Below are 16,277 nucleotides of genomic sequence, written 5' to 3'. Positions count from 1 at the left end.
TATGAATAGAATCATGCAGTATTTGAAGTTCTGTGACTGCCTTATTTCACTTAATATAATGTCTTCCAGGCTTATCCATCTCATTGCAAAAGCAGGATATCCTTCCTTTTTAAGGCTATAATATACCATATTTTCTTTATTCATTCCTTTGTTGATAGACATTTGGGTTATTTCATAGCTTGTCTATTGTAATAATGTTGCAATGAACCTGGTAGTCATCTCCTTCGGATATCTGATTTCCATTCTTTTGGATGTACACCCAGAAGTGGGATTGCTGGATCATATAGTAGTTCTATTTTAACTTTTTGAGAAAACTCCATACTGTTTTCCACACAGACTGTACCACTTTACATTTCTACCACCAAGGATCTCCTTTTTTTTTTTTTTGAGACTGAGTCTCCCTCTGTCACCCAGGCTGGAGTGCAGTGGCACAATCTCAGCTCACTGCAACCTCCACCTCCCGGGTTCAAGTGATTCTCCTGCCTCAGTCTCCCAAGTAGCTGGAACTATAGGCACGTCCACCACACCCGGCTAATTTTTTGTACTTTTAGTAGAGATGGGGTTTCACCATGTTAGCCAGGATGGTCTTGATCTCCTGACCTCGTGATCTGCCTGCATCGGTCTCCCACAGTGCTGGGATTACAGGCATCAGGCACCGCGCCTGGCCTACCACCAAAGATTTCAATTTCTCCACAACCTCACCATTGCTTATCTTTTGTTTTGTTTTGTTTTTTTTTTTTGCTAATAGCTATCCTAACAGGTATGAAGTGCTATCTCATTGTAGTTATGATTTGCATTTCCCTGATGATTAGTGATGTTGAAAATTTTTTACATCCTTTTTTCACATACGTGTTGGCCATTGGTATGTCTTCTTTGGAGAAATATCTATTCTAGTCCTTTGCTCATTTTTAAAATCAGCTTCTTCTTCTTCATGGTAGCACCAGCTGATGTCATATTCATTTTGCGTATTCCTTTCTTTTTTCTTTTTTCTTTCTTTTTTTTTTAGACACAGCATCTCACTCTGTTGCTAGGGCTAGAGTGTGGTGGTGCAATCATATAGCTCACTGCAGCCTCGAACTCCTGGGTTCAAGTGATTCTCCTGCCTCAGCCTCCCAAGTAGCTGGGACTACAGATGTGTACCACCATGCCCCGCTAACTTATATTTGTTTATTTTTGGAGGGATGGTGTCTTGCTATGCTGCCTAGGCTAGTCTTGAATTCCTGGCATTAAGAGATTGCCCTGGCCTCCTGAAATACTGAGATTACAGACGTAAGGCACCATGCCCGGCCGTATCTTTGTTCTCTTGATAGCTGCCCTGTCCTACCCAATATACTGTGAGCAGGGACTTGGCTTTAAACAGCCATCTCCTAAAGGCTGGAACAGTGCCTGGCACACAGTAAGCTCTCAATGAGTGTGTTGAGTGAGTGAATTAATATGATTTACATTTTAAATGGATCACTTTGGCTGCTGTGGCAACAGTGGATTTAGGAGAGTCAAAAGACAAAATAAAGAAAGCCCTGAAGAGGCTTTCACAGAGGCTCAGATGAAGGATAAAAGTAGAAATGGATGGGTGAGAACTACCACTAGGCTGGTTGTAAAACCACAGCATGTCCCTGGGTATCAGAAAACTAGAATGGCAATGTGTTCTCAAAGTAGACTAAACAACTGCTTCCTTCAGGTCTGGCTGTGAGCACGTAAAAATACAAGTTTTTAAAAGATGATAAACTGAAGAATTAATCTTATGAGTACTTACATGTTACCAAGAAAAAAGGGATAAACTGAAAAAACTGGATAAAATCTATTAACACTAAAAACTGCACATGTCCTTTGACCTAACAACTTCAATGCTAGGAATTTATCTTTTCTAAACAATCACAAAAGTATGTCAAAATATACATAGGGATGATCACCATGGCATTGCTTGATATATCTTCAAACTAGAAACATATTCATCAACAGCAAACAGTTAAACAAAAAAATTTCCATAGTTATTAAATAAAATGAGGAAAGAGCTTTAAGATATATTGTGTTTGAAAAGATTCTATTTGTGTTAAAACACAATTTTACTTAAGAAAAGTAAAATATTCTCCTTTCATTTTAATTTTAGATTCAGGGGGTACATATACAGGTTTGTTACAAGGATATATTGCATGATGCTGAGGTTTGGGCTTCTATTAATCCTGTCAGCTAGGTACTGAGCAGAGTACCTGAAAGGAAGCTTTTCAGCCCTTTCCTCCTTTCCTCTTTCCCTTCCTCCTGTTGGTGTCTTTGTGCCCATGTGTACCCAAGGTTCAGCTCCAACTTACAAGTGAAAATGTGATATCTGGTTTTCTGTTTCTGCATTGATTTGCTTAGGATAGTGGCCTGCAGCTGCATCCATGTTGCTGCAAAGGATATAATTTAGTTCTTTTTTATGGTTGTCTAGTACTCCATTGTGTGTAGTTTCCACATTTTCCTTATCCAATCTCCTGTTAATGGTAACCTAGGGTGATTCTATGTCTTTGCTATGGAAAACATACATACTTTTCTGATGCTGATATTCGTAAAATTTTTGAAAGAGGAATCTGAGCAGAAAGTTTTTCTTTTTTTAAGGATATATTAATATAAAATCTTAAGCAGTGGCTATCCTTTGAAGAGAATGGAGCAGTAAAGGGTTGAGAGATAATCTTACTTTTCTTCATACACCTTTCTAAATTACTTGATTTTTTTGAAATATAAATTATATTTTACTTTTTAAACTAAAAAAATCAATCTCTCTTTGAGATAACTGGCAGAATAAACAAGAATGTACTGATATATCATAACTTGCTTTCTGAGTTTATGAACAATAGCTCCAATGAATCATTTATACACACATTATAGATGAACACATGTATACAACATTTATGTATATGGATAAAAATATCTTTGAATACTGTCAAATGCAGTGGAAAAGACCAATGCCTTTGATTAGAACACAGCAGACAGAGTCCATATTCCTAAGTGACCTTCCAAGGTAGAGTCAAGGTTTAATTTGTGATTATAGAATTTGAAAACTTTTCAACAGTGCTTGATGGATCCCAGCTGTCATTGCTTCACTGACCATGTTTTGTACTCAAAAAGAGACATGGACAGTTCCACTGCTTCCTAACGAAGCGTCTTTTTGGCCTAATTAGCTGTGCTGCCATTTACTGTTAAATGATAAGTTTCATTCCATTCCTAAAGTATAATTTGTCCCCTCATTAACGCTCTGACAGCTCCTACGGAAAAGGTAATGTTCAAAAGTAGATGGATACAACTTTTTTTGCTATGTTAAGTTTATTTGACTTTTATTTTTATGCTCCAGGGGTTTATGCAATAAAACAGAAGTTATGCAGGGAAAGGGAAATACATTCTCATAATTCTTTTTAAAAGAAGTAGACATTGCAGATTTGTTTTCTTAGCTACATTACATTCAAATAGCTCTTTCAAAGGCAATTAATTATGCTGCCTTCACTTCAGTCACCTACATCCTCTGTGCTATAACTAAATCTCTCTAAATGTTAGCATTTTAGAGGGGGGCTTTATTTACATTGTTTACTATATTTGTGCTAAACTATTTCTTACTTTAGGAATGCAAAATGTTTACCGTTTTCCACTTTTTTTTCAGTTGCAAATGTATTTCTAAAACAAGTATTCTAATTGCCACTTACTGGGAAGTCAGAATAGTTTACTTATTTTGCAAGTCAATACAGAAGAAAAACAGAAAGCCTGATTTTCCAATTTAGGTAAGGTTAAAGCTCAGCAGGCCTAAACACACAGACAGAGCCAACCACTTACCCTTCTTGGGTCTGGCATTGTAATGTTAACAACAGAAACAAAAGAACAGAGGGAAGGAGAAAGATTACCTGTCTCAACTAAATCTAGGACAGTGGTTCTTCTTTTTAAAGACCCACCTGGAGGGACACATACCAGGTTTAAAAGTACTGTGTGAGGTCACCCCTAGTCATTTGCATTTTTCTAGCCAACCAGGACTAGAAACAGAAAAGCTTTATTACTAAAAAGTGCTATCCTGAAACAAAAACACATTAAACTACAAAGCAATGCTAATGCTGTGATGCTCCCTAGAAAGATGGATCTTAACTTGCTGTGATGTCTGACCACGTAAAGGTGAAGTGGGGTGGGGCTGGAGAAGAGAGGTTCACAAGAAACAAAGCCCAAGACAGAATGCTGGGAATATATAAATGAGGACCAACTAGACTTGTAATACAAGAGCTAATCAGACTGAAAGGAGACCAAACCACAGAGGTCAATATCTGCTGAATGAAATCCTGACTCCCGGGTCTCTGAATGTAGCTGATACTGATGACCAACAGGAAGATAGAGATTACTAGGTCACTTTCTTGCAACAAAATCAAGGTTCCAGAAGCTCAAAGCATTACTGATTTTCTTGGTAATTACCAGTACACCAAAAACAGCATTTTAGAAGGGAGCACCAAGCCCTGTGGAATGCTTCTGAACTAGATTAAACTACTAGACTAGTAATTAAACTAACTTCATACGGGAGAGTTCTCTTGCTCAAACTTGAGCAATCCTGCTCATTTCAGGAAAGCAATTTTAGCACAAAAGTGGAAACAAGAAACTTCTGAGCCTCAATTTCAGCTCAGATACCATGGTTGGCAGCCTCTATTCACCTGAACTACAAAACCAGGATACCAACTACTTCCAAGAAGTGTTAAAGGGGATTAAGATTATTAAATAATGTGAAGATGAAAAGCACTAAGTCCCAGTATTGTATCATTTGCAGGTAGTTTAACAGTCTGTTTCTGTATCAGCAAACAAGTTCCTACCATTTTACTCATCTAGACATTTCGCTAACAGTCACTGCCATAGTACCTAAGTGCTTTTTACCAGACAACCCATTGAAAGACTCCTGGCATCTTGTCAAAATGACATGCTGCTACATCATATTACAGACTGCAAGAGCCTAAAAATTTAGAAAAGATGATTTTTCTTCAAATTGATCAATGCTATGCCTCATGACAACAGTGTTTATTTTTTACAGCTGGGTAATAAATTGGTAAGCAAAATAGCTATAGAACATTGTGTTATATTGTAGAATCACAGATTGAGCATTTTAAGTTCTACTTAAAAAATCAGCAGGTTTATTCCTAAGTACCACATATGCCTAAATATAAGGCAAAATTTTCCCCTGCTAAAATTAATCCCAGAAAAGAGGGCATCACTTTATATTCAATCTTCACAAAGTCTCAGATCATGGAGTACTCTTTCCAATCACTTGACCTGGAGAAGCAGAGTACCATTCGGGGAAGGCAGATTCTCCTGAGACAGCCACAATTATTACTAATTCTGGATGTTTACTGAGGTCACTTGCAAAACTCAGGTTAGAAAGAAAAAGAGTAAAAAAGTATTTCTGGGAGGAGGATCTCACAAATACTGTGTCAAATGTCAAAACAAGTCATTTCAAGTTTACTCTAGCAATATGGTAAGTTGTTACATTATGGGGACCAGTTATATCCATTCAGGATTAACTGGGAATAGGAAAAAAGCAATTGACTGTCTTAATATTATGTGTCTATGGGATAAAATTTGCAGGAACAATATCATACATAAAAATCAAAAATGCTTCAAATTACAAAGCTTGGGATAAAAATGAAGACAATGGATTCTGCAAAACCATGCTAACAGATGACCTAAAAAGTGGGTTAAATGGAGCTCAAGATGCTGATTCAAAATTCATGAATAATTTTAATATTTCTTGATATGTGTTTATAGAAACAAAGCAGTATTTTATATAATGTGACTGTATACATTTCTGTGTAAATAAATGAAACTATCTTAAGTAGACATTTTATTTTTCTCCCATATCCCTAAAGGTTTACTTAGTCAAGCTAGCGTAAAATGTTTTTTTAAAAAATTCTTCATTGAAAACTTGTGTATACATTATGTTTGATAAAGCCTTATAGGTTGGCATATAGGCAGACAGTTCTAGTAAATTCCATTATAACTTTTTGGTAGAGCAGTATGAATAACAAATTTCAAGAATCATCTAGAAGTCTGGTTTTGTAATCATTCTGAAAAAACATTTTCTAAATGAAAAATGATTAAGATTTATAATAATTAAGACAAGGCATACATATATAGAGAAAACATGGATCGGATCATATGCATAGGATCAGAAAATAAATTATGATACAGGTTTCTCCTTGAACTGGACTCAGCGTATCAATAACAAATCCAAATAAAGTTCTAGCCAGTGTTGCTGCAAAGAGCTACACTGAACAACTCTAGAGGGCACGATTCCTATCATAGTCATCCTAGATTTGTGTATTGATGAGGATAGTTTTTTGGCAGATGGCAGGAAGGGGCACCTCCTTCTAATTGGCATGAAGGTGCCTCTGCAGCTTGGGTAGAACATCTTCTCCAGGTGTAGAAATGCAAAAAAAAAAACGGATTTCATGTTGAAGAATAGTTTCTACATTAGGAGATGAGAAAGTAATCAAATAAATGACTAAAAAAAAAAAAGTTACCTTGTAGATCCCAAAAAACCCCAGGTCCCGCACGACAGACAGAGCACTGACTCGAGGACCAGTGGTGATTTCTCCTGCCACTTGCAAACGGATCTTGACGATTTCTAAAGGATTTGTGAAAATCACCTGGGAGCCTCCAGCCTAAAAAGAACAAAAAAGATTTAGGATCAAAGCAAAGAAATGGTAAGGTGGGTCAGGAAGAGACGAATGATTATTCTCAAGGATAAAAATATTCTATCCTCAAGAGAATGTAGTTTTAGCCCTTGTCCCATCAATCAAAACGGTTAGGGATTACAAGTATGAATCAAAATACAGTTACTGCCTAGGAAGAAGCCCTGTGTTCTTAATGTGGAGGCTGAAGGAGGGCAAAGACCAGAGATTTCTGTTGACCTCTCCAAGTCCTCACACTGAAATTACAAATGCTCCTTGAAGCACAAACAACTGCCACCACAGGACTCAAAGCCAAGGGCACAAAGGCAGTAATAAAATGAAAAGCATTCGTATCCAAATGAGGAGACACAGAACGTATCCAAATGAGGAGACACAGAACAGAACGGGGACTAGGAGGACAAAGGCTCTTGAATGATGAATTTCATGATTCTGGCAACGATTCAAAAACTGCCAGCGAACACGTAAACTTAGATGAAAGTTATTTTTTTCTCTTAGAAACTCAAATCAATCATCAAATCTCATTTTATGGAGTTACATATTCTTAAAATTTTTGTTTATGTATTACTTGTGTACAGAATTGCTCTTTTCATATGAGATAAATGGTATATGAAAGTAGCAAAAATATGCACTAAGTCAATTACCAACCAAACTTTGAACATCGTGTGTTATTTCATTCCAGCAATGGCTAGATGCCTCACCTCCAAGATCATCAGTGAAATCTTTAAAGTACACTATAAGGGAAATTTTAAGCTAGCTATTTTGAAGCTAAGCCTATATTTATCACAAGCAATTACATTCTTTCTTACTGTACTTCAACTTGTTATTCCTTGTCACAGATATATGAAATTTTTATATCATCCAAACTATACTGTACTAATTAGAACTAGCTACAAGGATGGCCTTTGAAGTATTATTTATAAAAGCTGGAAAGAAAAATTAGAAACAACATAAATATCTAATGGTAAGGGATGGGTTAAATGAACTTGAGTATGTTCATGCATGGAGATACTATGCAGTCAACAGTGAAAAATGTTCAATATATACTTTTAAGTAAAAATGCTCATATGTTTAAAATGCTGGTACACATTTCCCCCCGCCATCCCCTACCACCATGTAGAAGAAATACACCAAAGTGGTGCTTCTGAAGTGGTGGGATTACAAATATCTTTCTTTTCCTTTTTTTTTTTTTTTGATGTATTTGAAATTTTTTCTATACAGATCATGTGTTACTTCCATAAAGAAAAATAAACACCTATACACAGTTTACCTAATATGTGTAATGTTAATGAAAAGAATCAAAGAAAGATGTTCGTTCATTAACTCTCTAAATCAAATTGTTTTTCCATTTTTACCAACTTGATACCTTAATCAAGACACTCTTGTTCTTCCTTAAGTGCAGATGAATTTTTTCTTTGGGCAGGGGGACAACACAAAATACAAACCTGGGTTGGATTCACTGAAAGGCCCAAGAAAGGGCCTTAGTCTAGGAAGTAGAGTGTGAGATGATACACCCAGAGGCTGGTGCATGCTGGTCCACACAAAGACGTGCTGCTCCCCGCCCTACTGCTCAGAACAGCTCTGTTTTGCTCACACACTGCTGCTGCAACCTGCAGGTCCATGGGAAGAACAACTGCCTGGTTGTTTACAGCCCGTGAGTGTTTTGTGAATTTGCACCTACATTTCCCATGTGATATGGACTCAGCTATTTACGGTTGGCAGAATGATGAGTTGAAACACACCTAACCAAGTAACCATGTGAGAGGCACAGTAAGGATTTTCTCTGTGTTTCTGAACCAGAACTCTTCATATGAAAATCTTATGAATAGTTAGAAAAATGAATAGAAATTTAAAATGTAAAGATTGTTTTATGGGGGTAGAATTGCTGAGAAAGATTCACCAGGTTGGAATTAGCCTGAAGCCTGATTTTTTGAAGCTCAAAAGAGGGTAAGACCATCTCTATCCAGGGTAAAATGCAAAGTAATCAGAGAACACCAGTCTTCTTGGAAGAGAGAATAGGCATACAATGCATATTCATCCAAGCACTGCCAACAGCAGGGAAAGAGGCAGTTGAGTGTCCCACATGAAGGCAGAGCTTCAGTCTCCCTATTTGTCAAACCATCTCACTTACTATGAAGATAAAAAGAGATGGAGAACGTACAGGAGCTCAAGACAGAGCCTTTACTCCAGTTGGTTTCTTTCCCTTTTTCTCCTACATTGATGTTTTCCTCCATAGATGCATGTTACAATCACTTGCAGACCTTTTTAAAATATAGTGACCTCTGGACTTCAGTCCTGACAGTTTAATAAGAATTTCTGCATCTGTCTTGTTAAAATTTTCCTATGAGATTACTTTGTGCAGTGAGGCTGAGAATCCCTGCACTACACCATCTCTAGAATCTCTGTCAATTCTGAGAATCAGCTTAACTGGCTTCTTGAATGCCACAGTTTCTAATCCCAGTCTTCCATATCATTTCACGAATAACTTTTATTTGTTTTACATCTGATCTCACAACAAACTCTTTCTACATATCCAAGTGTTGCTGTTATGAAAGGGTACAATTCTTAGGTACGGAATTGTCTTATTATCTCTTATCTTTACTAAACTGGTAAAAGTTGCTAGCATTATATACAATAAAACAAGAACTTACACTCAACTCCCTGACTCCAAGCCAACCAACAGATACCAATTCTTTTAAAGCAGAGTTAGTTATCACTAGGGATGATGAGGAGTCAAATCCACTTCAGAGAGTTGCAGGAGGCAGATGCACCGGGAAGAAAGAATGTAGTGATATCAAGAAAACATAATGATGTACCCATTATCTGTGGTGGCCTCTGAAAGAAAGAACCTACAGACTCAAAGTGGCACATTGTAAAGGTGCTGAAGATGAAACAGGCCCTTTGGAGTCGAACTGGAAGGAAATGAGAGACTCCAAGGCACCAAGAGAAGATGCTTATCATCAGATGCATGGTGTCTGGGTCTCTCCACGACTTGATCACTGAGCAGCACACTGCGTGCCGCTCTTCCAATTCCTGGTCTATTATGCATTCACAGTACCATACCCATGGTTCCTCTTTTGCAGAGATCAAAGATAGCTGAATCGGCAGACAATGGACAGGAACACCTATTGTGCACAATGTCTTTGCGTCCCTCATCACTTGAAAGCTCTGGCTGTGTGAAGATACTGTTTTTTTGTGTGTGTGTGCAATTTTGTCACAAATCATTTCCCTATGACTTACTGGAGTCTGTGGCAAGTAGGACATGGGAAAATATTTCATACTGAACTGGCTCAGTGTGGCATATTATATTTACAGCGGTAACACTGACTTCTCTACATGTTTCCTGGTATACTCTTTGTTATTGAAATCTTAGTTATCATCTAGTATCTGGATCCATCTAAGAGAGAAAGAGAAATGCATACAATTATTATAGACTCACTTCTGCTATTTGATTTTTCATTCACCAAATATTTATAAGCAATTCAAAGTTTGTCCTAGAACTGCAAGGACACAAGATGCTTTATTCTCATTCTCAAGAAGCTTGAAGTAGTATGGGTAGAAGTCATGAATATTCATTAAACATCTATTATGAGGTATTAAGGTGTTGCTTTGCATATATTACATATTTTCAGTCCACTCAAGAGGTACTTTTTGCAGATTTTACATAAGAGGAAATTGAAGCACAGAAAGATTAAAGCAACTGTTATGGGCTGAACTGTGTTCTACCAAAAGTCATAGTTGAAGTCCTAACTCTCAAATATTTCAGAATGTGACTATAGTTAGAAACAGGGCCTTTAAAAGAGAAATTAAGTTAAAAAGAGGTCTTTAGGGTGGGACATAATCCCATCCAACTGGTTTGTCATAAGAAGAGAAAACTGAGACACAGACATGTAGGACACAAAAGAGAAGACACAGGGAAAAAGCGGCCATCTACAAGCCAAAGAGAGAGACCTCAGAAGAAACCAACCCTGCCAACACCTTGATCTTGAACTTTCAGATTCTAGAAATGTGAGAATATAAATTTTCTGTTGTTTAAGCCACCTAGTTTGTGGTATTTTGTTTTGGTAGCACTAGGAAACTAATATAGCAATGTACCCAGGGCTATATAGCCAGCGAGCAGAGGAAAGGATTTTCAATGGAGTTCAGTAACTATATGCCTCATAAATACAGAAAATGGAACATGAGAACAGATAATTATATGATAAGATCCAACGTCCAGACAAACTGATATGACAGTTCAAAGGAGGGCAAGAGCTCTCCTGGCTGGGAGGTGATTAAGCCAGTGAGAAGGTAACATGTTAGCTGGGGACTACAGTGTGATTAGGATTTTGGTAGTCCAGGCAGAGAAAGGCACAAAGGCACAGTGACAAGGGCATACCACACTTACATGGGTAATATACCCAGCATCACTTCTGCCAAGCGAAATTTTAATAAGGATGATAATTATGATGAGATCAACATCATCATCCTCTAGCATTTATTGAGGCTCCTCTAGCTTACTAAGTACCAGGGATTGTGGTAAGAGTTCTATAAGAATTCTTGGGCCTGGTGTGGTGGCTCACACCTGTAATCCCAGCACTTTGGGAGACCAAGGCAGGTGGATCACCTGAGGTCAGGAGTTCAGGATAAGCCTGGCTAATATGGTGATACTCCATCTCTACTAAATACACAAAATTAGCTGGGCATGGTGGCGCACACCTGTAATCCCAGCTACTCAGGAGGCTGAGGCAGAAGAATCACTTGAACTCAGGAGGCGGAGATTTCAGTGAGCCAGGATCGTGCCACTGCACTCCAGCCTGAGCGACAGAGTGAGATTCTGTCTCAAAAAAAAAAAAAAATTGTTTTTTGGTCTTCATAATATTATAAGGTAAGTAATAAGATAAATAATAGGTCGGGTGCAGTGGCTCATGCCTGTAATCCCAGCACTTTGGGAGGTCAAGGCAGGTGGATCACCTGAGGTCAGAAGTTTGAGACCAGGCTGGCCAACATGGCTAAACCCCATCTCTACTAAAAATACAAAAAAATTAGCCAGACATGGTGGCAGGTGCCTGTAATCCCAGCTACTCAGGAGGCTGAGGCAGGAGAATCACTTGATCCCGGGCAGCGGAGGTTGCAATGAGCCAAGATTGTGCCACGGCACTCCAGCCTGGGTGACAAAGCAAGACTCCGTCTCAATAAAAATAAATAAATAAATAAAATCCTGGTTTCAGTGAAGAAACTGAGGCTACAAAAAGTAAAGGAGGCTATTTAACATGCTTGGAGTCATGCAGCTAGGAAGGTGAACCTTGGATTCCAAGCTCAAGTGGCTGGATGCCAGCGGCACACTTACCGTTCTTATCATGGCAGCCTTTTGCTCTAGATGGCATGGAGAAGGGGTATGAAAGAAGGCGGCTGAAAATAAGATTGCTGGAGCCAACTCATGGAAGGTCCAGGATGCTGCCTAGAACAGGCTGCATTCTGGAGATGGTCTGTGCGACTATGTAGCAGCAGGAGAGCTGGTAAACACAGCTTAGGAGCTGTAGAGGTCTGAGCATTATCTATGCCTTGGGAAGATGCCTAGGGAGCAGAGGGGAGAGGGCTCATCCGGGAGGCAGAGCCTGAGGCAGGGATCACAATTAGGTTGTTAGCCCACTAGGTGAGTGATAAAAGGCCAGAATTAGAACAATCATATCTATACTGAGTAGAGGTGGCTGAGTAATGGATGCAACAGAGACCAACAGGGTTTGGCTGCTGAATATAGGACAAAAAGAGTGGGTAAGCTCAAAGAAAGGACCCAAGTTTTGCATCTGTGTAATAGGAACAATGTTGGAAAGACGAATAATGACACATTCAGAAGGCAGTGGAAGGGTGAGTTAAGAGGGATGAGAGACACAGATGACGGCATCACTCCACACACATAACTGAAGGCAGGGGTTTAGATAAGGTGGGAGGATGAAGAAGAAAAATGGAAAGTGGCGAGAGACCATGAAGTGATGAAAAACCTCTGCTATACACCAGTGGTACAGCAATCCAGGCACAAGAGTTAAGAACAGGGCTTCCAGAAGTGAGAAGGCGAAAGAACCAACAATGGCTACTGACACAGGGAGGCAAAGTCCAGCACATGGGGTGACCTAGGATTGGAAAGAGAATGCTGGGGAATGAGAGAGCTGTGTAGTCTACTTGCAGGGGAAGGGAAAGTGAGAAAATGACAGTAGTTTATGAGAGCAATCAAGAGACAATGACAATTCATTTAGGGTAATTAAGGAGAAAATATCTAGGGGGAAGAGAGTGAAAACATAAAACTACTAGGGATAATTATGCTATGCTTACGCATAACAGTACAAGTTCTGAATGGAGGAGTGAAAGGTAGAACATGAAGAGTTTGCATTTGCTTTAGTGACATACAGAGTTGGGGGATAAATTTGTTACAGAGCAGAAACTGACAAATCATAGTTGTCCTTACTATTTATGCTTTGGAGATTTAAAAAAATCAAACAGAATCGAATTTGGCACAAGAACAACTAAAGTTCTGATGCATAAACCACATCAGCAACAGAAGACCCCTTCGGAATCAATAGTAAAATAATATTCTGGCTCTCCATAGGAAGTTATGATTAAGTTACTGTGATCTGTAACACAGAAGAGAAGATGAAGCAGCTGATGACCACAGAGGTGAGTTCATAGGCTCACGCATTCTGTTCCTCAACTCAAAACAGGTTAGAAGGTCCAGCAGGTGGCCATGTGTTTAAACAGGGCTTAGGGCTGCACATCTGCACTGGGCTGCATACCTGCACCTGGCTGCAGGGGACCCAGAGCTGCAGGCAGCACCACAGCGGGTTCTCTATTAAGAGTCACTGTGTGCACCCACGACTGGAGAAGATAAATTACTAAGTTCAGTGCCATGTGTACTCTCACCCAGGCTATTATCAGGAACTGAGGAACATTTTATTGCCCACTCTATTAGTATTGAATACTAGCACCAGTGTGAACAAATTTTTTGTAGCATTTTTCAAAAGGGGACCCGACATTCAAAAACATTATATATCTTTATTAGAGGAGAACAATGGAACTGGTACACCAAAAGAAATCTTACATATTTTTATTCTTTTACAAGTGGCATTAATAAAGAATAACTTAACATGAAATATATAGGATCAAAATGAAGAAAAAATGTATTTTTTTAAAGGCACATAAACATTTGAATGAAAGAGAAATAAGTATCATTAGATTCAATGTTGCAAATACGTCACTTGGGCTATAAATTTAAAATGCAAATTTTCCTAAAAATGATTATAACAGTCAAATATTATAACTTTTCCCTAAGTTAATCTAAATTCAAAGCAATCCTCCTAAACAAAACCCCAACAGGGTTTCCTGAAGATGTCTGAAGACAGGAATATTCTGAATAAAAAATCGTGTAGAGGATCTTATATCAGTACACATTTACATACATTTTTATAAAGTGTCAGAAATTTTTAAAGTTTAGCACAAGACTAGATAAATGGAAAGATCCAAATATGTAGAGTCACAGAGTCAGTGAGTGCCTTTTTTTTTTTTTTTTTTTTAAGACAGTCTCACTCTCTTACCCAGGCTGGAGTGTAGTGACATGATCTTGGCTCACTGCAACCTCCATCTCCCGGGTTCAAGCGATTCTCAAGCCTCAGCCTCCCAAGTAGCTGGGACTACAGGTGCGTGCCACAACATCTGGCTAATTTTTGTATTTTTAGCAGAGACGGGGTTTCACTATGTTGGCCAGGCTGGTCTTGAACTCCTGACCTCAGGTGATCTGCCTGCCTCAGCCCCCCAGAGTGCTGGGATTACAGGCATGAGCCACTGCATCCGGCCGAGTATCTTAAAAAGGTAGATAAAATGTGCTACTTTGCACACAGTCAATGGTAGAGTGGACTCCTTCTACTTGTAGCTAGGAGTCCCTCTGACCAACTCACATATCTGGTAACATCCTAATGAGTAATGCGATGGTTTACTCATCTTTTTCTTTTAAAAGAGGATGACGAGTAGGCTGGTTTTGATACATTTCAGCATCTTTTTTTTTTTTTTTAAGACAGAGTCTCTCTCTGTCACCCAGGCTGGAGTGCAATGGCACAATCCTGGCTCAATGTAACCTCCGCCTCCTGGGTTCAAGTGATTCTCGTGCCTCAGCTTCCTGCTGTAGCTGGGATTACAGGTGTACGCCACCACACCCGGCTAGTTTTTTTGTAATTTTAGTAGAGATAGGCTTCGCCATGTTGCCCAGGCTGGTCTCAAACTCCTGGCCTCAAGTGATCCACCCACCTTGGCCTCCCAAAGTGCTGGGGTGACAGGTGTGAGCCACTGTACCGGGCCCAGCTTCTACCAATTCTTGCTTCCCAGAGGTCTCATCTTTTTCTCTTTATCGAGAGTACATAGTTAATCAAGAGGTCCTGGATGCTGGAGGAATTTGAGTCTGAAAGTACACTTGCGGAGGGAGGCCCAAATTTCTGCAAAAATTCAGTGGCTGGTATGAGACTTCTCTCTTACCAGTTGTGTAAGGATTTTTTTTCAAAGGCTCCATTTCCAAACTGTGATTCATTATGTATGAAGTATCTTCCAGCAGAGGGAAAGATATCCCAGTAGTGAACCCCAATTATTTTTTCCTCCCCAGAGTGCTTTTCGTCCTCCTTCTTTTCTTTGGCTTTCCTATGCAGTAGATTATTCCTATCGTTCTGCCCTTTATAGGACCTGAAGGCTGTGGCTCTGCCCACAGTGATCTCTGCACTGATTATTTCCAGTCAGCCCTCTAACAATGTACACTTCACCCATGTCTGCCCTCTAGATCCCTTTCTGGAAGGATGTGATTTTCCAGCTACTAAGTGGGAGCAGTCATCTTGAGACACTTTTCAAGAACAAATTACCCACCAGTGTGACCAGAAAGAAGAGATAGCTGTAACTATTTGAATAACTACGGCCCTGCAAACTCTCTCTTCTCCCCTCCTCTCCTTCCTGGAGAAGCAAGAGCCAGACACGTGTCAAGCACTTCTGATGTAGGAGGCACTGTGCTAAACTCTTCACAGACATCATCTCCTTCAATCCCCCAATCATGCTGACACAAGCTATATTATTCCCATCTTTCTAGAGATGAGATGGAAGCAGAGACTTCTCTTCAAGGTAGTAAAAGAATGTGAACCCAGACTTGCCCAATTTCTAACCCACACTCAGAACCATTATGCCTAGTTGTCTCTTGTGAAAAAGCAGATTCAATACAACAATTCATTTTCAGTTTTTTCTTTCCTGTTTGAACAGAGTAGCTGCCTGAATTTTTGGTTAATCTGATCGTATGGACTAGAATTCCTGTGACTTTAAGAGCTTCTAAGAGATAAAGATAAACCAATGGATTCAGTGACATTAAAATACATCAAGTAATATGGAAGAGATGTTTTTGTAGGTACAATATAACTGATTTTCATCAGATATATCAAATTTTTCTTTGTAGGTTAATCAATAATGAGAAAGCTAGGCTACTGGGCAGTAAAATCCCCAAATCTGAATCCCTGAGAAATATTTTATTTATTTATTTATTTTGGAGACAGAGTCTTGTTCTGTCGCCCAGGCTGGAGTGCAGCAGTGCAAACTCAGCTCACTGTA

At 39.1% G+C, this 16,277-nt stretch overlaps 1 protein-coding gene across 3 annotated transcripts in view; it reads right to left on the bottom strand.

The window, feature by feature from the left end:
• The window catches only part of SLC25A13 (solute carrier family 25 member 13), a 203,082-nt gene that overhangs the window by 20,434 nt on the left and 166,371 nt on the right, over positions 1-16,277 (bottom strand). For all 3 annotated transcript variants that reach the window (XM_019031252.3, XM_055347820.1, XM_055347821.2), the window contains one exon: positions 6,510-6,650. In XM_019031252.3, coding sequence (XP_018886797.1) covers positions 6,510-6,650 — 141 coding nt within the window. The remainder of the gene's footprint in view (positions 1-6,509; positions 6,651-16,277) is intronic.

This window comes from Gorilla gorilla, chromosome 6 (genome assembly GCF_029281585.2).
Source record: "Gorilla gorilla gorilla isolate KB3781 chromosome 6, NHGRI_mGorGor1-v2.1_pri, whole genome shotgun sequence".
Taxonomy (NCBI): Eukaryota; Metazoa; Chordata; class Mammalia; order Primates; family Hominidae; genus Gorilla; species Gorilla gorilla.
Note: the sequence above shows the minus strand (reverse complement) of the source record. Positions and strands in the feature narration are given on the sequence as shown.